The following is a 24743-nucleotide window of genomic DNA, read 5'->3' on the forward strand; positions in this document are numbered from 1 at the left end:
TTTTTCCTTTTATTATCCATGTTTCCTCCCCTAGTGTTGTATGAAATGGCCTCTAGTACGCACCATTTAAGATCTTCTATTTTATGGTTGTGTGTCAACCAATGTTCCACTAAAGGGGCAGATTTCTTTTGGGTTCTTATCGCGGATTTATGATCAGTTATTCTAGTTTTTATTTCTCTCGCTGTTTCACCAATATAGGCTCTGTCACAAGGACATTTGATCATGTAGATCAAATTTTTGGTTTTGCAATTCACAAATTTTTTAATTTTGTGTTCTACTCCGTTGTATGCAACTATCTTAGCTTTAATTAATGATGTGCAATTCAGACACATATTACAGGGGAAATTCCCCACTGGGAGCGGTGTATTATTAATGGTGCTTTGATTAATGCAGGTCTTTTCCTTAAAAGTCTGAACCAAACAATTCCTAATAGTTCTATTTCTGCGGAAGCTGAACATAGGTTTGGGAATTTTTTCACCTGGTCTGTCATTCAGTAGCGCTTTTCACCACTTTCGTGGCTACAGAAGGGGTGGCCCGCCACGTTCCACCCAGAGCCACAGGCCGGCGCAAGCTGTTCAGCCCCTCCACGCGGACGTGGCACCCACCGCTGTGGGTCTGGGGACAGCGAGCGGGCCAGTCCACCACCGCCCCCTCTGCAGCAGCCTCCAAACCCTCCTAGCCCGACCTTTCAGGGCCACCAATCGCCAGTGGGCGGCAGGATTCGCCATCACCTCCCCCACTGGCACACCATCACGTCAGGCAGTGGGTTTTGCAGATAGTTCGAAGGGGCTACTCCATCCCCTTCAAGACTACTCGCCCCCCCCCCCCCCCCCCCTTTGACTACCCACCCAGCCATGCCACCTCAGTACCATCGAATGTCGGAGGATCATCTGGCCCTTCTCCAACAGGAAGTTACGGCTCTCTTGGCCAAGGGAGCCATCGAGCGAGTTCCTACCCTAGAAGTAGGTCATGGTTGCTATTCTCTCTACTTTCTGGTGCCCCAGAAGGACAAAAGCCTGCGTCCTATCTTGGATCTCAGGAACCTCAAGCGCTTCCTCTGGAAGGAGAAGTTAAAAATGTTGACGCTAGCTCAGGTTCTGTCTGCCCTTGGTCCTGGAGGTAGCGTTGGACTTGCAGGACACTTACTTTCACATCTCCGTCCTGCCGGCCCCCAGTGTTACCTGCGGTTCACGGTGGGCCACGAGCACTTTGTTTACCGTGCTCCCCCTTGGCCTTATAAGCGCCCCTTGGGTGTTCACAGAGGTGATGGCGGTGGTCGCAGCTCATCTGCGCAGATCAGAGGTTCCAGTCTTCCCCTATCTCGACGAGTGGCTGTTGAAGGCGGACTCGCCCCAGACAGTCGTCTCCTACCTCTAGACTATGGCTGACCTCCCGCACTCGCTGGGGTTCACTATGAACATGCTGAAGTCACACCTGACTCCCTCTCAGAAGCTTCTTTTCATTGGAGCAGTTCTGGATACGACGCAGTTTCGGGTTTATCCTCGAGCAGCGAGCCCGGGATATTTGGGCTATGATTCTGGGCTTGGAGCCTCTATCTCAGGTTTCGGTCAGAATGACCCTGAGGCTGCTGGGCCTCTTGGCCTCCTGCATTCTGATGGTAGATCATGGCAGGTGGCATATGCAGGCTCTGCAATGGGACCTGAAGTTCCAGTGGACTCTGTCCGATTGCATTCAGATCTCGGAAGGCACTGCACGACAATTGCAGTGGTGACTAACGAACTAGGATTGGGTCATCAGCAGATCCCTCTCCCTTCACCAACCAGAGTACACAGTGGTGACGGACGCATCACTTCTGGGGTGGGGCGGCCACATGGGAGAGGCGGATATCAGAGGCCTCTGGTCTACGGCGGATTCTGGGCTCCACATCACCCTTCTGGAGCTCCGGGCGATCCATCTTGCACTGAAGGCATTCTGTCCCGCTGTCTGGGGAAAAGTAGTGCAGGTGTTCACAGACAACAACACTGCCATTTGGTAATGCAACAAACGGCAGGTGGGGTCATGGACCCTATGTCAAGAGGCTCTCCGTCTCTGGACATGACTGGAACATCAGGGCATATCCCTGGTGGTTCAACACCTGGCAGGTTCTCTGAACGCCAGGGCGAACGAACTCAGTCGCAGGTGCATGATGGATCACGAATGGCGTCTTCACTCGGAGGTGGCTCAAGGTCTCTTTCAGCAGTGGGGAGAGCCTTTGTTAGATTTATTCACCACTGAATAGAACACGCAATGTCAGCAATTCTGTGCGTGGGAATTTCCATGGCGGCAGTCACTAGGCAACACTTTTCATCGTGAGTGGAGTTGCAGTCTTCTATACGCCTTTCCACCTATACCACTTCTGCCCAGAGTGCTGAAGAAGATCAAGCACGACCGGGCCCAAGTCATCCTTGTGGCTCCAGATTGGGCATGAAGAGTGTGGTATCCCGAGCTGTTACACATGTCCATCGATCCTCTGATCCGACTGCCTCTTCGGGAGGATCTTCTGTCGCAGCAGCGGGGGACGGTCCTCCAATCGAACCTGTCCAGTCTCCACCTCCTTGCATGGAGATTGAGCGGCGACAGTTGACAGGCTTCGACCTTCCACCCAAAGTCTGTGATGTTATCTTGGCAGCCAGGCGTCCCTCCACTAAGCCGACATACGCCTGCAGATGGAAAAAATTTGTGGCATGGTGCACCGCTAAGGCTGTGGATCCCCTTTCTGCCCCTCTTTCTGAGGTTCTCTTGTTCCTCCTGTCTTTAACCCAGCAGGGCACTCAAAAAGGGATACCTCTCAGCCATTCCTAGGCTTCCTGATCAGCCATCTCTTTTCAAGTCCCCTGTTGTAAATTGCTTCCTTAAAGGCTTTACTCATCCTTTTTCCTCCTATTCCCTTCGTAATGCCTCAGTGGGACTCGAACTTGGTTCTCACAACGTCATCCAGGCAACCACGACTCGAACGACAAATGCGGAGCCAACTGCAGCCACCTTTTGACGCGCAGGGGTACTGCTGACTAAAACAAATTCTCCGGAGACAGTCTGACGCCTGAGGGTACTTCTGGCAGTAAGGAATCTATAACTAATCTATGTCTCTTACAGATATATCATTACCGAAGGTAAGGAACTTGTTCAATAGGTACATATAGTACTTTGCATCATGGTAAATTTCAGATCATGAAAATTATGCTGCTAGTGATGAATTTTCAGTAATACTACTCAAGGTGTTTACAGCACTCGCAAGGATCACAAACTTTCAGACATTTGTTTATTGTGAACTTCACATGCTTCTAGGTGCTTTTTTGTCATTTATAGCTTCTTCAAAAACTGCATTAAAACATGACTCAAAATATTCAGCAAATTGCTTATCTAGTTACAAAACTGAAATTGGATTACCACTGCTTCACTCTTTGATTATTGCTGGTAGAAATCATAAAACTTGAATTAACCTCTTCAATAAGCATTGTTGTTATTTAATCTTTTACAGGATATTTGCAGAACTCAACAGTACAGAAATGCTTCTAATAATTGTAAAAGGCATTAATCTGCCATCACCTCCAGGTAATCATTTCAATATTTTTTTTCTCGTACTCGCTATTCTGATAGCAGTTTCATTGCATATTCCAATACCACCCTTACCATCGGTTAATCCTGTTAATAAAAATAAATAGTGTATAGGCCTTGTGCCCTGCATGGAAAAGGCCTTCTCTGTGTAACCGATTTTTTTCCTTTCCTCAATGTCTTAAATGGAATGTAGACATGTTGCTAGGCAGCTTAGAATGTGATGATTAGAAAGACTGATGAACTGTGCTGTGAAGCTGGTGGAAGATGGAGCTGGAGGTCCCTGTGACTAATCTTCAATAAACAACTTATTTCTTCAAATTGCCTGGGTTTGATCTTTACATTGGCGACGAGGGAAACCCATGGACTTTCTGCGCAAGGGGCAGATATTGGTACCTCCACCCTTGGACTAATTCATATTTGATAAATTACCATCTTCCACGTCGTGAGTAAACAGATTTAATTTGTTTGATTTATTTAAATATGACCTGCATCATTAGGATTATTAATCTCCTTTAAAAAACTGTATGGAAAGTGATTCAATTCGACTATTTTATTGATTATAAGGATAACTGGCTGGTTGGAAACTGATTCAATTCGATTTCTTTATTGAATATATGAGGAACTGGCAACCGATTATAGTTGCATGATTTTAGAAGCACTTGCTCTTGCTTCATATTAATAAAAAAAAAATAAAGAATGAAAACTACCCAGCTGTACAAGTGTGCTAAACGACTCAATTAATCGTTGCATCTTACAACTGAATTAATCGTTGTATGTTACAACTGGATTGACCAGGATTGTCAACAAACTCAGTTTTTGGCTTGGTGGCCCTTCAGAATACTTTCATGCAGTGCTGGGCTTTTTAAATCTATTGCCTAAGCATCTTGTCGCTTTTTGCACCATTGTTGTTTTGACTTAAATGTGTGGAAAATAGTTATTATCTTGTGCACACCGACTCCTTAATAAAAAATAAACATCTACTCACGGGACTTGGGAGAACGCGGCCGTCTTCATGTCCCACTTCAGAATTGTTTCTACTTCGAACGTCTGGCATACGTCTTAGCGTCTCTATGGTGTCTAATTCCTATAGAAATTCGCCGTAAACAGCGTAATGTGGCAGCCATTTTGTGAGTTTGGGAGAACTCACATTCTACAACGTTGAGCGCACGATGAACTTTGTGCATGTGAAAATCGGAAAAACGGCTGTCTGACTGACTGAATCGAAGAAAGCAAGTTTAGAGATCTGCGGTTCAACGGACACCATGAGCTGGACTTTCCACAAGGTTTTCTTTTTCTTATTTTGATTTGTTATGTTAGTTTGTTGTTTAGCTACTAACATTTACTTTGCAGGTCAACCGGTCGTAATTAGCAAGCTTTTACTAGCTGTTGTAATACTGTTGATTGTTTGTCATTGAGAAAATACTGTATGCAACTAAGAGTGCATACAACTAAGATTGTATTTTCTTTTTACAACTTTGAGAAAAGTGTTGCATAATTGAGAGGGAATTTTTAACATTTATATTAACCATTAACCATTTCAATGGGGGATCAAGGATTATCTGCACCTCCTTCTTTTCTTCCAACCCCGGGAGAACCAACCATTCCCTGGAAAGAATGGAAAAAACTATTTTTAACATACATTCTTGCCACAGGTGCGGATAAATATGGGCCAGTGCGTAAGCAAGCTATATTGTTGCACAACCTAGGTGTAGAGGGACGACGGTTGTACGAGAATCGTCCTGAAGAGTCGCTTGGAAATGGTGATGGTCAAGCCACAAATGTATATGACATGACTATGCAGATGTTAGATCAGAGGTTTATAACTAAAATTAATGTGGTTCTGGAAAGGCGTACGTTTTTCTGTAGGGTTCAGAAAATAGATGAAGATATTGCGTCATATGTTGCTGCTCTAAGAGGCCTATCCTTGACTTGTCAATTTGAAAAGTTGGCAGACTCACTTATACGCGATCAAATAGTCAGATGTACGAATAATAAAAGAGTACGTGAAAAGTTACTCATGAAAGATTCCACTTTAGAAGAAGCCATACAAATAGCAAAAGGCTTAGAAAACATTGACATTTGGGTAAAGGAGATGGATACATTTTCTAATTCAATGACATACAAGGATTCTGGATCTAAAACTACACTATCCAAAGATTCAGAAATACATGCTGACGTTGATGAAACTAAGATAGTTAAACCACTGAGTAGACCGCAAACAAAACCTTCCAATAAGGCTCCTGACAAAAGTAGTGAGTTGTCCCAAAATAACAAGTTTGTACCAAATTTTGGAACACGACCCATCAAATGCTATTGTTGTGGTGCACCAGGGCATATTGCTTCCAGTATTAAATGTATGGGGAGGAATGCAATTTGGAGGACATGTGGGAAAATAGGTCATCTTGCTAAAGCTTGTAGAACAAAAATGAGTTCTGTACATGAAATTGATAATTCCTAAGAAGACATTTATGAGTTTATTACATGTGTTGATGATGTAGTTGCTTCTCAAGCAGGCGCTCATAATGTAATGTCACATGGTAACATGGATAATTGTACCATTGTCAAAGCAAGTACTGATAAATTAGAAAAGCCTCATTATGTCATCAATCTAGATTCCAATGGAGTGAAAATGTCAATTGACTCTGGAAGTCTCTATACTTTGGTGTCTAAAGAGATGTATTTCAATACTTGGGGGGCGCTAGGAAATGAAAAAGACTGGGAAGCTCCTGATATTAAGGTAGTAGGGTATGGTGGAAAGATGATCGACATATTGGGTTTAAAATGGATGGTGATTGAGTTTGAAAACAAGCAAATTTACAGGCGTGTGTATTTAACCAAACAAGGGTCAAATTTATTGGGGTGGCGTCACCAAAAAGATTTGGGGATAATTCTAAATCCAAATGCTAGTGAACCAGTCCAATCTGTACTTGTACACAATGTAGATAATTATGACTCATTAATAATGGAGAAATATTCTGATGTCTTTTCTGATGAGTTGGGGAAGCTCAAGAATTTTTCTCACAAAATTATACTTAAAAATAATGCAACACCTATTGTTCACAAGGTAAGGTCTGTACCCCATTTAATAAAAGGTCCTTTACAAGAAGAACTGGACAAATTGTTAAAGTTAGGAATAATTGAACCCATTGAGGCTTCAGAATGGTTGGCGCCCATTGTCGCGCCAAAGGATGGTGGGAAGAAAATTCGTTTTTGCATAGACTTAGAATGTGATGATTAGAAAGACTGATGAACTGTGCTGTAAAGCTGGTGGAAGATGGAGCTGGAGGTCCCTGTGACTAATCTTCAATAAACAACGTATCTCTTCAAATTGCCTGGATTTGATCTTTACAAATCTTGACCCATCATGCAGCAGTGATGTTTCCTTTACTCAGGGGGTACACTTATAAGCCATTGAATACATTGGGCGTTGGTGATAGGAATCAGAGGAGGAGTCCATTGGTGGGTGCCAGGAACTCCCAGAAAGCAAGCATCGGCCAAGCCAAGTCTGCAGTAGGTCTTGGCCTACTGGTGCAAAAATATACGGGCTTAGCATGGCTGTCATATACTTGAAATAGAATTTTTAAATGTAAAAATAAATTTACCATTGCATGCAAATTTAATTGAAGAGTATGTGTGCTTCGTAATGGGGCAGTTTTACTTAGAACAGGCAAAGAAACCCTATAAAGTTTTAATGCACGTCATAGGGCTCTGGAATAGCCCTTTCGACCTTTTATGTCGAAAGGACTGTTCCAGAGCAGTGCTATGTTTGATTTTTGTTTTGTTAATTGGATTTATATCGCGCATGGCTTCCCTGGCAGGGTTTCCCAGCGCTATGCTACCAAAACAGATCTGGCTACTCATTAAGAAGGTGATTCCTATTCCAGGAGGTTTAGAACAACCAGGTTTTCAACATCTTCCGGAAAGTCAAAAGGGATTGACAGGCCCTCAGATCAGGGGGGGTGGGAATTCCATAGCTTTGGGCCTAAATAATAGAAGGTTCAACTTCCTTGCCGCGATCTCCTGATTCTGGGAACCAAAGCAAGATCAAGATTACTTGACCACAAGGGAGGAGCTACGCCAGCAACCAAGATGGCCGCATAAGCTCTCGGCTCCGCCGACCTCCGCCAGCAGCTCCTATATCCTGTTCTCCATCCTGAATTTGCACCAGTCTCCCGGGTTCGTGAAGTATTCCTGCTTCGAACGGTGTGATCCCGGGCTTTTTATCTTGTCGGATGCCAAAGATACGCCGTGTTCCCACTCTCGGCCTACCATCGTGTGGAAGCCGGGGCCTCGATTTCTGGCCTATCCGGGTTGGAGTTGATCAACAACGGCCGCTGGACCTGGACTGAGCCCGGTCCCCCGGAGTGCATCGTTAACTGCTTGTCTGATGCTGACATTGTGAGCGGTATACACCGTGGAGACAACAGCGTACTGCGCCTGTTGCCGTGTTCGGGGGTCCGGTGCCCGGAGACCCTGCCCTTCCCGGGGTTGACGGGCTGGGGCCCTCGCTGCCGGCGACGGTGTCGATCTGGCACGACGGGGAGCGCCCATTATTGTCATCGGATTTGCGTGGCCTGTTACCCCGGAGAAGCCGGCCTCCGGGGTTCGATTCCAGCTCTGCCTCTTCGTGAGAGGAGATGGGGCGGACGGAAAGTACGCCATCGCTACGGGCCGCCATTGAGGCGCTCCATTCGCAATCCGCCGCTGTATTCCGGACACTGATCGTGCAAGTGGACAGTATCTTGGGGCCGGTACACGACTCTCCGTCTAGTCCTGATACATCTGTGGTACCAGCGGTGCAATGTACGCCTGAGATCGGGGTCCCCGGGAAGAACCTGGATTCACTGTGCTTTGCCGGCCCCCAATGTACACTCAGCGAGCCCGTGCTCATCGCTATCGTTCCCTGCTTGATCCTGCTGCCGCCCCGTATAGATATGGACAGTCTTCTGTGCTGTAATAAGTTCCACAGTAACTGTTGGGGAGATTTGCTATTTCTGGACACATTCCCTCATTCGTTATGTGGTTATCGTGACTTTCTCTCCTCTTGTCGCTCCTGCAACACTGATGTGGACTTTAATGAACGTTCTGCCTTTTCCTTTGTGATGGTGGTTCGAGTGCAAGAGACTCTCCTGAAATGCCGTACTGGTCAGGGTTGAACTTGAGGGCTTGGACTTGATTGTGTGGCTTGACTCACATGGGATTGTCCCATGTAATGTGCTGGGAGCTGGGTGGTGCTTTGTTATACTCCCCCGATTGGTTTGTATATTTTGCCAACTGTTGGTTCGATTATATCCCGGGGTGGTCACTGCTGGCGGGGGGTATGGGAGACCGGGGGTGTGTTTGCCTTTACGATGTTTCCTCCTCCATCTTTTCCCTTCCCTGGCGTTAGTTTTGTGGGTTAGGTCGTAGCCATCCGCAGGGGTGCTGGGTGGGGGGTTGAGGGGGGGTTTGTTATTTTTCCTTTCTTTTGTTCTATTATCTTCTTTTTCCCTTTTCCCTTCTTCACAAGAAATGTGGCGTGTTCTCCTGATTTTATTCCTCATATTCGGGTATCGAGTGTCTGGTCTTCATATCCTGTATTCTGGGTGGGCGGGATTTGGCGATGCTTGCTTAGGTTAACAGTAACGTACTGTTTTACCTCTGCCCTACACTGCTATTGATGTCTTTCAGATGCTTGTACTTGTTGTGTATTTTCCTAATTGATTTGCCCGTCCGCCATTACGATATGTTCCTCCGAATGATGCCCGATATGTATATTTTCACTCTTGTGTTATAATTAATAAAAATATCTATAAAAAAAAAAAGATTACTTGACCACAAGGATAGACTGGGTATATACGGTGTCACCAGAGACCTAAGATAGGTAGGGCCTTAATTAGATAGACATTTATACACATAACACAGTGCTTTGAATTGGACATGACGCTCAATAGGGAGCCAGTGAAGTTCCCAATGTCAGTCGAAGAGAGCTTTGGGGAATGGAGTAAAAGGCTAGTTGCCGTATTTTGGTCAATCTGTGTCTGTCTGAGTACGCTTTTCTTGACCTCTAGATAGAGAATGTTTCCATAATCGAATCTGGAAATAACTAACACCTAAATGACCGTTCTTTGGGCAGAGCTGAAAAGACAGTCCAGAAGTTTCTTAAGCCATCTTAGGATGCCAAAACAAGTGGCAGCCACCTTTGTGTTTTGCTATCTCGTTGATAATTTGGTACCCATCTAAACTCCCAAGTTCTTGACCACAGGTGCGGGGGTAGAAATAGTACCCATCACCTCTGGCCTTAGTAAATGCCAGCATTTGTAAAAGGCACAGCTACCTCCGACGGAGGTGTCCTGGTATTGGGGGCCGTCGGGAAGATTAAGCAAGCTATTGCCCAGAGTCACATGGTGCTGGGCTAACCTGCCGCAGGAGCCGGGGATCGAACCGTGAACCCTGTAGTTTGGAGTCAGGCACCCTGGCCGCTGCGCCACACCTCTTCCGCCTAGGACATGGCGACACCAGAGTTGAGGAAGATTTCCCACCAGCAGTACCTCCAGTCTTTTCCCCGTTTAACTTCAGGGATTTAATCAGTAAGATGCCTTGTGCACATATGTGGTGAATGTGGAGTTATGAAAACATGACATCATGTTTCTTAATTTGTTTCTACATAAAACTGAAATGAAATAACAGTAAACTCAAATAAATGTAATCTAGGTGGATCTGGTTGCTGGTATTTTAATATTGATCTACCAGTGGTTAAGGAACTTCCCACTGAACATCTATCTGTCAAAGATTGTTTATCTTCTTTACACTACGATGTTTAGTCAAGTTCTGTTCTTGGTGAACCATTTCACTTTGACTCCCCCTAGCATTATTACCCAGTTCTCTGCAAGTGTTGGGAGTAGGGTGTCACCACAAATGTAGTGAAATTGTGACATGTCAGGTCAGTGCTTACTGTTGCTCAGCATGCCCTCAATCTACTTCAGGATAGGCATTCACTATTTGCCTTCTTAATAATTGTCTGTAGCAAATCATGCAAGTCTTGTGCCACATAACCGCCATTCACTTCTTTTACTTTCCTTGCAAAGTACTATGCTCTCTTAACTCCTCCCAGTGTTGTGGCACCTCATTTTCCAAGCACTTGACCACTGACGCAGATTGCTAGCCCTTGCACTGTCTCTTTTAGTGAGCACCAAAGTTAGGTCTGCAAGTTTAGTACTGATTTGTATATTCTTGAGACAAGGAAAGAGGACTAAAAGGCATCAGGTTTCAGAATGACAGACCTGTCTACCACCTCATTAGTGATAAACATAATCTTTTCCCAGAATTCATTGATAATCAGCAGTCCAACCATATGAAAGAAGCCTGTTTCTTTAGCGCCACATATAGGACAAGGACCAGCTGAGGTTGGAAAGAGCCTATTCGATAAATAGGTTACAGAAACTGAATCTCTATATTGTATTTGTAATCTTGCCCATGTAGGCCACACAGGCTGTGGATAGGAATGTTGGAGACGTATCCTGTTGTCGTGGCTGTTCTTCTCAAACATCTACCCCAATACTACCTATAATTTTTTTGCAACTCTGTCAGTTTACCTTGTGAGCCCTCTATCCTCAGAAACAGATTCAGATTCATTTTGCCACCTTTTGGAAAATACTGCAAAACATAAACTGCCTTCTATGAAGGGGTATCATAAACCTTAATGGCACCCACTGCCAAGTTGGACTGCCAAGCAATTGTTTATAATCAGTAACTCCTAGTTTACCAAAAATAATGGGTAGTCGGAGTCCGCATAGATCCACCCTACATCTCTTCAGAGCTTCAAATTAATGAGAGGATAATGACATCCAGTTCTTTGAAGAATATACTAAATAATTGAATCTTCTAGATGATAAAATTGTTTAGTAGCAGTGGCAATACCAGCATTTTGCAAGTGCTATCCAAACCCGTTATTAACAAAGGCACAGTTCCCTAGAAAGCAACATTATCCCTCAAAGCCGCCAGAGCTTTTCCATTTTTAGCATCAACAATGTCTGAAACAGCATTGCTCCAGGTGTAGGGTAAAATGTTATATGTTATGTTTTAATTAAGCCACTCATAATTTAAAACGGTACGCTATGCTGCCAAGTCAATTGTTAATACCAGAGGTCTATAACAGATGATGATGACCAACATGTGGAATGTCATGAGTGCACTGTTTATGTACAACTAAGATCCGAATTGTAATAATGGCAGTTGTCTTCAAATACAATGTAAAATGCAAGTATAATGATAATAATAATAAAAATAAAGGTAAACAAAAAAAACAATGTCCGAAACAGCATGGTAATGTTAGACCCCTAGATAGCAGAGCCTTTGTCGTTCTCAGGTATGACACAGCAAGGTTGAGGTTGTATAATCATGACCGGATCAGGAACTGGCTGGGTTTCAACCAGATTTATTTCAGTTCTATCCCAGATCATCTATTGATGGTTTCAACCAGTCATTGCTAACTCTCTGCTACAACAGTAGATTGTGAGCACACAAAGAAACAATATTGCTTGTACTTGATCTGATTATGCCTTTCTATCTATTCTTAGGCAGCAATACATTGGCAAGGTGCTACATAACGAAGACAAAGATCAGTAGGTAAAGCGCACACCTCTGTCCCATGCCCTCTCGACCTGATAGTGTCTCAGTGTAACACGCCCATGCAAAGCCTTGCTGTTGACTTACTGTAAATAGCAAAATCCATTTCACAATAGTCTCTCTCAAAGCCAGCATCTCTAATAGTGCAAAATATATCCATATTAGATGTTTTCTTCACATCTACAGTAGTCACTGATGGTGAGGGGCCAAAAAGAGTGCAAATTTAAGTACATGGAAATGCCTTTCATTAGGAAAGGTGTACCCGGGTCCAAATCTTCCTTGATCCACATGGGCCACTGAGGGAAGTAGTGGAAGATTTTCTAAAATTTTATTGAGACTCTTCGGGTCGATAAATAGCATTAATATGCCCAAATGAAGTAGTACCCTGTGTGTTTTAGCCAGGTTTTGGCCTGGAGATAATCAAAGCGGTACAAAAGGGGGTGGTGATGGACGGAGCATCTGAACCAATCAAACACTCACATCCAGTCAAAAGATCTTGGTTTAATCCATCACCGTTCTTTAGCCCACTCTGCCACCCCAGTTTAGACATGGCCATATGCAAATCAGTCTGACCCTGTGCCTCATGGGAACAGTCCAGCCCGAACTGCCAAGCCATGCCTTCCCTGGACCGAAACAAGCTTCCTAGGACCGGTTTCTGGCATTTCAGCCGTCTTCAGCCAGGCTTGCTTGAATCCAATGGCAAAGTGAGCAAGGGACTCACGTCTGAGCATACCCTGCCAACTTATGGCGAACAAAGCGGTACAAAAGGGGTGGTGATGGACGGAGCATCTGAACCAATCAAACACTCACACCCAGTCAAAAGATCTGGATTTAATCCATCACCGTTCTTTAGCCCACTCTGCCACCCCAGTTCAGACATGGCCATATGCAAATCAGTCTGACCCTGTGCCTCATGGGAACAGTCCCGAAGGAGTCCTAACTGCCTTGGCAGGTGATTAAGATTGTGTCTCTACTTCGGATGGGGACAAGGTCCCACAACTGCAGCGCCCTGCTAAAGGAGGCTCTACAGAGTACCCTCTGGACCACTGTTCCTCAGATCTCTACCATGGCTTTAATTAGATACAAAACAACTTGCTTCAACCTGCCCCCGTGCATCAGCACCTCAGCAAAATATCAACCCCCCCATCAAGGACCCCAATAGTCGTTACTCCCAATTATTAGACTCTGTCAGCCATCTGGCAGCATGCTGCAGATGTGCTGTATTTATTTATTTATTTTGAAAGTTTTATAGAGCGCGGACAAGACCCTTGCGGGTATCAGAGCGCTTTACAATCAGTGTGTTTAGCTATATCAAACATTAAAGAAAAGCAGGACCAAAATAAATAGCATCAAAAAGCATAACATACAAAAGGATAAATCAAACATGATGCAGAACCGGAGCAGCCTGATAGGTCATAGTAGTCCAGTAATGATAAGAAAATCAATTATATAGAACAAACTGAGCATACAAAAAGCAAAGCAGTGATGTGCAGCGCAAGGGCGAAACATACGAATCATGGTAATGGCAACAATATAGATTAGGATGATAAGTATGATGAAGGGAATGGAGGTTCTCACAGACACAAGAGGCTATGTTTACGTGAATTTTGCCATAAGGATGCCATTTACTTCCAGGTTGACGGAAGAGGTGGAGGGGTTCAGTCTTATTTCCGGTGGAAGGGCATTCCATATCCTGGGTGCCATTCCTGAAAAGAATCGATTGTAAGTTTTTTTCTGATTGAATTATAATAATAGTACTGCAACTCTAGTTAGAGAAGGTGGATTTATGAATCGTCCTAAGATGACTATGGATGTCAAGCATTAAATATACTGTTGGGCCTAGCTAAATTACATATGGAGTCTTTTTTCATCTTGTGTGGTCAATAGGAATCAGCTCAAAAGTCCATATTTTTTGTGCAATAGGCTGTTACCTGATGAAGGCATGAATGCTGAAACACCCATAGTCCACATTTGCCTCACTGCCTCCATCAACTCCACGTCTATCGTATTTACTTATGGAATTAATTCATCTATTTTGATCTTTGTCAAATGTACTATGTGAGATCAATTAACTCGCTTTTAAAAAGATAACATTTCATAAAACAAAAGAAAATGTAAAAATGAATTTGCAGAAAATAATAAAAAGAAATATATTTTTCTAGATCTGTTATTGTCTATATCTTCTCTACATTAGTGGTTACAGTTTACAGAGAGATGTAGAAATGGTGTTGTCCATAAAATAAACTAGCTATAGACCTTTATTTAATGCATATTTTTCCCTATGTATAGCTTGTGTATTAGATATATTTGGGTCCCCTGTTTCCTAAAGAGGGAATCTCTCACTTAGTACGCAGGAGCAGAGTCTATCTGGGTTTGCTCTGTAGCAGCAGTAGGACCTCACTAGTAGCATGGTCTTTCCAGGCAGCACACAGCAGTCCTCAAGGGAGATGCACAGCCATCGGCTGCACAGTGTATTGCTTGGAGGATTGCTACAGGGGCAAAGGCTTCTGTCAGTTGCCCTCTCTGGGCAGCTGGTGGTAGATCTCTGCTCATGGTGCTTTTCACTCTGGCACATCGGTGAGTACTTAGTGCTTCTTAGAAGATTGCACTGTCCAGTCTGGCAGTGCCGCAATTCCTTTGGGCCAGCTGCTTAGCGAGTTTCTGTTGGAGGTACCCTACGCTAGGGTATTTTACAACAGTCCCCTCCTTGATCAGCTGCTCCTACAAGGTTGATGCTTCCTTCCCCCACTTACTGTCTGGATATCTTAGTACCCAGGTCAGTCTAATAATTACTCCTTCAGATTGAACTCCAGGTGATATTTCCTCGCCTCTGGAGAGTTGGCTGTCAATGCGAGAAGACCCGCTCCCTGCTTGCACATAAAGAGTTCTTCGCTAAGAGACAGCATGCCTGGTTTACACTGTAATCCTACAATAATCTAATACCTCAGCCATACCTGGGCAGAGCCATTAAAGCATAGCTCAAACCAGCTTTCATAAAGTACCAAATGGGCTGTCTGTGTCATATTTACATCTGTCCTCATGGAAGCGTGCAAACAAGACTGGGCTGTGCCAGCTTTGTGGGTTAGTCTCCGAGACACTGGTTCATCAGATATGCATTTGTAAAGTAAGCATGGAAGATCGAAAAAGCAAACTGTGACTGATTTGGAACCAGAGAGGTCTTTCGCAGCTGCAGGCCAGCAATTTTAGTCTGCTTTATCGGGATGGACATACAGCTCAGCTGCTGACTTACGAAATACCTGGTTAGGCTCGACCAGAAAATTTCAAGCACACAGGAGGTCCTGATTAGCACAGAATTTGTTACTTTAGATTGAACATATTGCGCCACTGGTGGAACAGCGAACAGCAGCTGCCAGTAATAGTACAATGGACAGTAGCTGCGGCCTATAGAAAGGACATGTAGCCTCACAAGACTTCAACATTTTAGCTCTTTCTATAACCATCCTTTTTTATATTATTTTTCTGGAAACCTTTTAAACATTGGCACTTGGGGTAAAGGTTTTTTACTGTTAACACTTTAGCACTTTATGTGCTATAATTTTCTGAAACTTTTCTTTCTTGATATTATTATTAACATTTTTAAAAATTACCACTTGGTGCAAAAGTTTTAATTAACTGTGCACTTAATAAAAATAAACTGAATCGGAATAGTGGGATTGTAATGAAATGGTGAGCTTTGGAAGTACAGTGGTATAGCGCTGGCATGCTGTAGTTTTGGGTGTGGTATTGAGTGGTGGCACTGCTTTGGAGGAGAGTAGTGATTTAACATTGTATTGCTGTGATATGTGGTACAGGTGTGCAGAATGGTAGGATGTTGCTGAGGTAAGTTGTGGGTGTGTTTACTGTTTTTGTGCAGTCCATCTGTGATTGATTGGAGTAGATGGAGTATTAGTATGGCTTTCATATTTATAGTGGTGTGTAGGCCATGGTTCAGCTTTGTTGGGAGTGCCAGTGCAGTTTTGTTATGTTAGAATAGGGTCATAGTTCTTAGACTGGCAAGTGCTGTAACTAGATAGTTTCGTTGTTGAGATTGTGGTGCAGTAGTGGAGGTTGTAGCTCAGTTGTTACATGAGGTTGCATGACTTTCTGGTGAGGTGGTACTGTAAGGTTGAATGGGTAGATGGTATTGTGCTGAGATAGTGAGAGGAGGGTGACTAGCACTGATTGATGGAAGTTTGGTGCCATGGGTGAGGAAACGGTCCTGGAATACAATTATATTGCAGGACAGTAGTGATGCTATAATATGAGAGTAATAATGAAGCACGGCAATGAAGTGGTGTGGTAGTGCAGTGGGGGTGGCAGTGCATTAATTGGAGTGGTAATGTAATGATTTAGGCTGGTAGAGTGATTCTGTACTAACGATAGTGAAGTGGGGTGCTGTAAGTCATAGAGAGATCGTGATTCAGATGGGTTTGAAGTTCATTTGCATGGTAATGTAGGGTATTGAAGTGGCGCGAACACCATTGCAAGGATGTAATGTTGGGTTACTAGAGACTGTAGTGCAGTGTTGGTGGTTGATAATGCATTGGTGATAAGACAGTGAATGATGTGGCTATGAAGAGGTTTGTGAAGTTAGTCCAGGTGTGCTGTGCTCTGTAGTTGCATTTTTAAGTTGGGGCTCATGCTGAGATTCTAGCCGGTGATAATAGTGTGGTAGGGGTAGAAAAGCAGTGACAGTGAGGGGCTTGGCAGTGGTAGTGCAGTGCTGGGGCATGCTTGTGCAGTGATTTAAGTTGGTAGTGGAGTTGTGGGAGTGGTAGGTCAGTAGATGGGGTTGAATGGTGGTGGGGGAAGATGTTTGTGTAGTTCAGAGGGGGACCATGAGGTGGGATTATTTAAGAGTGAAGTCAATGTGATGTAGTAGTCTTCCATCTTCATTGTATCACGATTGTTGGGTTTGGGCGCATGGCACAACCACAGTATAGCTTCTGCATGATTGCAAGTCATTGTGCTCTTGTTCCCATCATGGCCAGAACAGTTGATAGAGACTTCATTTGCCTGGTGAATGCACACAGGGAGCAGTACCAAATTCCACAATGCAATGCACCAATGAAAAGCCTTATGAATTTTACTTAGCCGTAGAGTTCTTCCAGATGTATTTGACCCAGTTCTCTATCTGGATCGAAAATATTATTCTACATCCATTGTGACCTCAGGCGATATACAAAATGTATTCCTTAGATTTCCCATTTAATCATGTTTGTGTACTTTTTGTTTTGCAGGTGTAGCTACAAATGATTTAGATGCTTTCGTAAAGTTTGAATTTCATTATCCTAGTGCCGTGAGTATCTGTAACTTTTAAAGCTTCGTTGTTGCTAACCAAACAATAGCATTGCAGTGTTACATCAACACGAATAGAGACACAACAACATTTTTTTTTTAATGTACAACTTTTTTTTTTCAGTTTCGCAAATAAACACATGTTATTTCTGACATTAGGCAACTGGGGCATTAAGTTACTAACACTAAGGAAAGGTATATGCCTAAATTAAGACTGCATACTAATATTTTAAAGCTTTTATAAAATAAATACATGGAATACCATAGGGATATACATTGTGCTAAAGTTCATAATAGCAGTACATAATAATTCATGACATTGTCAAAGTCCCAGAATCCCACAGAAAGGCAGGCAATGCCATAACCATTACCAAGCCATTAATAATTACCCCATGTAACATTATATTGTATTCATGAGCACACATACACTAGAGTTACTAAGTGCTGTTGGAGTACAAAACCGGAATAGAGACTGAGCGCGCCTATAAATCAAAGGTTAAAAGGAGAGATCTTTTATTTCTTCCCGAATATGGGAAGAGGAAAGGGTGCATAGAGATCCAAATTAAGATTATTCCAAATTTTGGCCCCATTGACAGCAACAACTTCAAAATTAACAGTCTTTTTCTGTGAATGTTCAAAAGGTTTTATCTGCAGAGTGGACTCCATGGTAGAAAGCATTTAACTGGATTTATCCAAATTAAAGGAGCAGTGGAATAAATAATATGATGTACATATGTCATCGCCTCGAAAGAAGTTCTTTAGTGTTTTGTAGCCATTGAAGGACCCTCATTTTAGGGGTGATATGATCATGGTACAGTTATGAGTCTACTGCTGCTTTCTGCATGAACTACAGATGCTGAAGTAACTCTTCAAGCAGATTTCTGAAAAGTGATTTTTCATAATCCAGGAGAGTACAGCTGTTGTATGGTATGCTGGATAAATATGGGGAAGAATTTTCCTTAGGTCTTTAAATTGCCAGAAAATTGAGCTAGGTAGTTTAGAGATGTGATCTCTAATGACAGTTCAGCGTCAATATAGATGCCTAAAATGCATACTGCTTTGGATGGGGTGAGTGGTGAGCCCAAGGAAACTGGCTAACGTATAGAAGTTAATTTATTTTAGGAACTTTTGGTTGTCAAAAGTTTCATTTTATCCAGGTTCAGTTTTGAAAAGAAATAGAGACCTTTAAGAATACTTTTAGGAATACAATGAAGCGAATAAGTCATTATGATCTGGGCTAGCAATTAGTTTCTTAGACTACACTAACTTAAACATCAATTGTGTTGTCAGCATAAGTGTGGATTTCAAGTACGTAGAATGAAGGGTTGGAACATATTCAGATTGAGTCGTAATGGTGGAAGCACAGATCCTTGCGGGACATCGTATTTCATGAGTTTTGCCACTAATTTAAATAGATTAGAGAGATGGTGAAGAGAGATGGTTTGGCTGCAGTTAGTGTGGAAGAATGTTATCTGCTTCAGGCCATGGTCATCTAGGCAATGTCCAAGCAGTGATAGTACAAGTTCTCCCTACATTGCGCTCCAGACGTTTGAACCTTGGATTGGGTTGGGGTTATAAATGTTGCATCTCGTAGCCAGCCTCAATTGGATGTCCATGGTTGCTGTGATTTAGAAGTCATAAAAGAAATAATGTCTTGATTTTTAACTGGTTTGAACACAACCTTCAGGGGCTGAAGTAGTCAGAAGTAAATTATTGAAGGTGTATGAATTATGCCCAGCCAAAAAGAAGTTAAATTATTGAACATCAAAATGCGGGTAGCACCAGCTATCTCCAAAATTCTTGGTATTCATATATAGCCTAGCAGCTGCCTTGACTGCTGCCTGGTGATACCATAGTGTGTACAGAAATTGGAGGTTCATTTATTTTGGGTACCAGTTCCAAATTGAAACCCCAGCACACACTGATGAGGAATGCATAGGTTGCGAGTTCTAGAAAGCTGTTTACCCACATTTGAGGACCATACCGATGCAAGTCATACATTGAGGCTATGGTAAATGTGTCTGTGGATTCTGAGGCTGCAGTATTCGAACTTTATAGTTGTGCCTGAAGGTTGAGTGATGCATTGTTCACAAACTTGTACAGCAGGTCATGTTCCCTCCAAGGCAACATTTGCCTTTCTAATGAGTCCAGAAGAATGAAACGTTGTCAAAGGTTGTACAACATTGGCTTCTCATTAAGACTCACATCTGAGCTAAGAAACACTTCTGGGTGTTTAATGAGTTGTACTGCGTTTGCCAAGACACTTTCCCTAGGGAGGACTAGAACAGGCTCATGAGCAGTGTTCAACTACACCATCAGATCGAGCAGAAGCATGGTATCTGCCTCCTCTCACCCATTGAACCTCTTGCAATTTTAGTTGGATTTAGCTTTCTTGACTCAAATTGAATTAATGTTGACTGTCATCGAAAGGTAAACAGAGTTTTGCCTATCTAATTAGGAGTCCATTAGAAAGCAGTAAGTTGGCAACAGCAGCTTTATTGCAAAGCATTCCTCCAGCAGAGAGTTGTAAAATTACCACATGGAAAGCAATTTCTAGATTTTTCTGCATTTTTAGTTTGAATCTAAAGGCCAGTCTCAGGCGGGCCAAGCATCCTTCAGAAAACTATTTAGATAAGGTTGATCTCCTTCAGCTCCTGCCCTAAGTGTTTGTACAGTTTATAGTCCATTGTGACATGTACTGATCTGGGGAAGAGCCACGCCTGAAAAGGAACATTAGTCATAGCTTTAACAGTTATTCTCCATCATGGGTATTCTCTACAGATTTATATGACACTTTCCTAACTTCCTTGAGTTATGAGAAGAACTATAAATAATAAAAAATTAACTCAAGAGACAACAAATGATGCACTCTATTTCTCTATCACCCCGGTCCTATGATCCTCATTAACTCGTGGAGCCAAGCATGTTCTCAAGGATACTTATGTTTGCACATGCCTGTTGCTTGTGGATGCAGTTAAAAGATTTCTTGTTGAAAATATACTTTGGTTTTCTCCTTGAATGTGGTGTGGAATTCTGAAAAAGAGCGGATGCGCATGTCTAAAGATAAATACCTTCTCCGTTAATAGCTTTATGCTCTCTGGTAAAGCGCACATTTAAATTACCACGCTAATATTGTGCCCTGCTAAATGTGTCTTTTGCTATGTATTAAAGAAAAAGTAACTTTTATTGCTTTATTTTCATTATCAGGAGCAAGCTCAGAAAAATAAAACCACAGTAATTAAAAACACCAATTGTCCAGGTTTGTAGCAATTTCACCTCATGTTATTTAAATTACAAATTATTGTATTATATTGTAACATTTATATGGTGCTTACTACCCCTGTTTTTTGTCACTGAGGCACTTGTGTGAATTGCAGCATGCTGCACCATGTAGGGTGTGTGGTTGAAAGGGTGCTGTCTTTGTGTTTGATCCTATGCAGGAAGTGTTTCCAAGTCATGCGTGAAGACCTCTGAGTTTGGTTTATCATGTCATGGGCTGCTGTGCTCAGCTATATGTGGCTGAGAAGGTGAAAGACGAACACATAGTTAATGGTTTTCAGTAAGCAGCTATGTCTGGCATTTCTTATGATCATAGTTCGCTTAGTGGGTTAGCTCACTGAGTTGTCCAATCTTAGATATTTTGTTTAAATGTTTGATTCTGATTAAGCATGGCTGGAGAGAGACCTGTTCAAGAGATCTGCTGAGATGGACTTTGTTGCTACCATCCTAGACCTTATTGTCTTTGTGAGATGTACTGAATGGTCATAGAATGTAGCTAGTCTGCACCTGCAGCGGAGGACTAGATTAGAGTCCTCTGACTGGCCAGCAGTATGTGCCAGATCTCTTCAGATGCTCTATGCTTGTTCAGTTGGTGATGGCTGATTTACAGGCTGTGTGATGGACAAGACAGTTAGCAGATATGTCTCATGTGATTGTAGGAGGTTTAAGCAGTAGAAAGTAATTATTATGCAGCTGGTATGAACTATAATTGGCTGCAAAGGGCTGCGTGTTAAGGTATTAGTATTAGAGTTGGCCAGTAGATTTATGAATGACTTTACTATATAATAACCAGGCTAGCCATAGGGCAACCCTTCATAGCTTACCTGGATATAGAAAGTAATATGCTGCTTGGGCTGTTCAATATCTGTGGGCTGTAAATTGTAGATTGTACTGGAAAGTATGATTATCATTCTAGGTTCTATCCCAGGGTGGTAGGATGATATAGGTATCTTGGAAATAGCCCATTTTTCAAGTGTTTTATGTTCTAAATCCTTCAGATTTGGCCAGTTCTGCAGTGGCATCATCAGCCTCAGTTCCTCGTTTCCTCAGAAGCAGTCACATCAGTTACTTCCTTGATTGTCTTAAGATTCTTTGTTACCCAGAAGACTGCTTTATATTTTGGTGTATTTCTGCGGCCTAGGTTGAGACATAGTGATGTAGGCATTGCATGATCTACTACCAAAGGCAGTTTTCTATTCATTCTGTGGGTGAATTGATATCCTATCATTTTAATTCATAGATTGCCATAAGTTGTCTATTTTTTTTTTAACCATCTGTTATGTGATGAAAGGGCTACACATAACAGGGTTTATTTCGCACCATTCAAGCAGAATGAAAGAAGCATATGCTACTTCCCAGAAGAAGTTTCTTTTATTGCATTATTTGGGGCAGTGTCCATGGAGAATCCCAGGCAAAGCTCATAATTTTGCCTGAAATACTTTGCATGTTTACATTTTAACCCGAAAATCATTTCAAAACTAAACTTCTGTATCTGCATAATATTGATCTATTTCAACAATAAGAATAGTATAATTGCTACAAGAAACCTCAGGCCATATTACTGTACATAAAGATGCTCAGAAAAAGGCAAATCAGTGATTCTAAAGAAGAAATTCTGACATTAAGCATAAAGCCTTAATGCCATGATATGTTTTTTGAAGACAGGGGGGCAGTGGTTTATTTGTGAAAAATAAGTGCTGGGGCTCTCGTCAGGAGGCAGCTTGCACCAGCCCTTTGCTCCTATTAGCACCGCCTATGACAGAACAAACTGCTAACCATGGTACCCACAAGTGGAGAGAGGATGTGGTGTAATGGCCATAGCTGCTGACTTTGGAGATTGGGAACTAGGTTCTAGTCTCGGTGTAAGCTCAACATCCTGTGATTCTGGGCAAATCACTTAATCTCTCCACGCCTACAAAGAATGAATGTGTCCTTAACTGGTGCTTCAGAAAAGCGCTCCCATACCTTTGGGTTGAGTTTGCGCTGTAAGCGGAAACTACCGGCTCAAATTAAGCTCTTCAGGGGGTGCCCTATTGTTGCTGCTTCTCTTGGACTAATGAACTGACCATGAAAAATTGGGGAGCGCACAAATCAATATATACCATTGGTTTACATATGCAAAGCAGCATACTGCAACTTATGTTTTTCTGCAATATTTCGCATCGGTGTGCTGTAAAACAGGTGTGTAGGTGAGAGGATGTGGCCTAAAGGCTAGGGCGTTCTTCCTCAAATCTGAGGAACAGAGTTTGTGTCTCTGCAAGGACGCGCAACATCCTGTGATTCTGGGCAATTCATTTAATCTCCCCGTGCCTAACTAAAATGAATGTGGCCTCATGTAACTCAACTGGTGCTTGTGTAAAGCGCTTTGATACCTTATACCTTCGGGTCAAGTTCACACTATATAAAAATCCGGGAAAAAAAATCCAGGGGAGGTAGAAAAGAAAATGTACATTTCTTTATCTGAGCAACAACCAGACTTGTTGGAGTAGAGTATTTGTATCTTTTGAGTGGCTCAAGGTATGCACCACATATTTACAATAGTTGTGCCTAACATGCAAAATTTGTACCAAGTACAAAAGAAATTACGTACTAGAAGCATCCCCTGGAGCTAGTGATGCTTCAGCCAAGGCCAATTTGTGAGATAAAGCTATGACATTCATACTTGTGGACTACTTAAGCCTGTTTTAGTATGATCTGCACATTTTAAATCTGTCTTTAAAATTGGAGAACTAAGTTTAAAGCTATTTCTTTTTCTATTTTTTTATCATATCTTTTTATTGAGTATATGACAACAGAGAAATAACAGTCCAATCAACAGTATCAGGCTATTATAAACATGCATAATAGAAACAGAGTCTCCCATTTCCCTCAAGTTGAGAACTCGACAGTGTCCTAAGTCTACATCACTACATTCAATTGTGGCTACACTCCTGCCCATGGCAATTGCTGAGGGCCTCATCCCTGACTCGCAGCATAAGCTGCCCCTATATTCATTCCAGTGGCCCTAAATCTTTTCCCATTTACGGGGACAAGCACGACCCTCATAGATTACTCTTTTCTCCAATGTACACCAGTCCATCTCTCGTTTCCAAGCATTGAGCTGTGGTGGTGATTCTGCTCCCCACAATCTCACTATGTTCATCTTGTCCAACTTGAGGCCCAGGGTGACGCATATTTGCTACATGCGACCCAGAGCAGTGGCCAACCACACATTCAGAAGACTCCGCCTCGCCGAGGGAAATGTACCACCTCCACCCACACTGTTTGTACAGGCCACCACTGAGGTCCAATAAGTCTGTATTACTGGACAGTCCCAAAGTATGTCTTAGAAGGTGGCCTCTCCCCCACGCCCCTGCAAACAAGCTATATTAAGCCTCTTTCCCATCTTGACTAATATATTGCAAGAGACAAAGGCCCTGTGCAGTATCTTGAGTTGTACCAGGCGAAATCGTGATCAGATCGCCACCTCTTTAGGAGAGTTTAAGGCTTCCTGCCAGTCTTCATCCTCTAAGTCTCCAATATCAGTTTCTCAACAAAGCCAGAGCTGAAGAAATGTGCCTGGGGCATTGTTGATCAGTTTTTATACATTAAGGAGATCGATTTACGTACCATGTAGTCATCCAATAGTCTGACTTCTAACACGGATGCTTCCGGGAGGGCCTCCGCTTTAGGGACTACTACTGTCATTAAGGTGTGGCAGATCTGAAGGTATCAAAAGGTTTCTGAGGCAGCTAGGTTATATTCATGCGTCAAATCAGAAAGCGGCAACACTGTTACACCTCTCCAGAGATCTCCAACCCTGGAGATACCTTTCAGGTCCCATTTATCAAAGCTGGGTCTCTGTCCCAACGTGATCAATTTTCCCGAGTCCCACAGTGATAGACTGGTAGATTCTACCCTTCCACCCCAATGTGCCACAGTTGGACCGTAGGCTCTGTGAGTCCCAGAAGAGTAATATATTTTGGGGAGGTATACAGTGCTCATTTGTAGCCATGTGGTTGTAA

At 42.8% G+C, this 24743-nt stretch overlaps 1 protein-coding gene across 3 annotated transcripts in view; it reads left to right on the forward strand.

The window, feature by feature from the left end:
* The window catches only part of CC2D1B (coiled-coil and C2 domain containing 1B), a 710809-nt gene that overhangs the window by 536194 nt on the left and 149872 nt on the right, over positions 1–24743 (forward strand). For all 3 annotated transcript variants that reach the window (XM_078670637.1, XM_078670630.1, XM_078670646.1), the window contains 3 exons: positions 3479–3552; positions 17403–17461; positions 20668–20719. In XM_078670637.1, the coding sequence (XP_078526763.1) occupies positions 3479–3552; positions 17403–17461; positions 20668–20719 (185 nt within the window). The remainder of the gene's footprint in view (positions 1–3478; positions 3553–17402; positions 17462–20667; positions 20720–24743) is intronic.

The sequence above is a fragment of the Lissotriton helveticus genome, chromosome 1_2 (genome assembly GCF_964261635.1).
Source record: "Lissotriton helveticus chromosome 1_2, aLisHel1.1, whole genome shotgun sequence".
In the NCBI taxonomy this organism is placed as follows: Eukaryota; Metazoa; Chordata; class Amphibia; order Caudata; family Salamandridae; genus Lissotriton; species Lissotriton helveticus.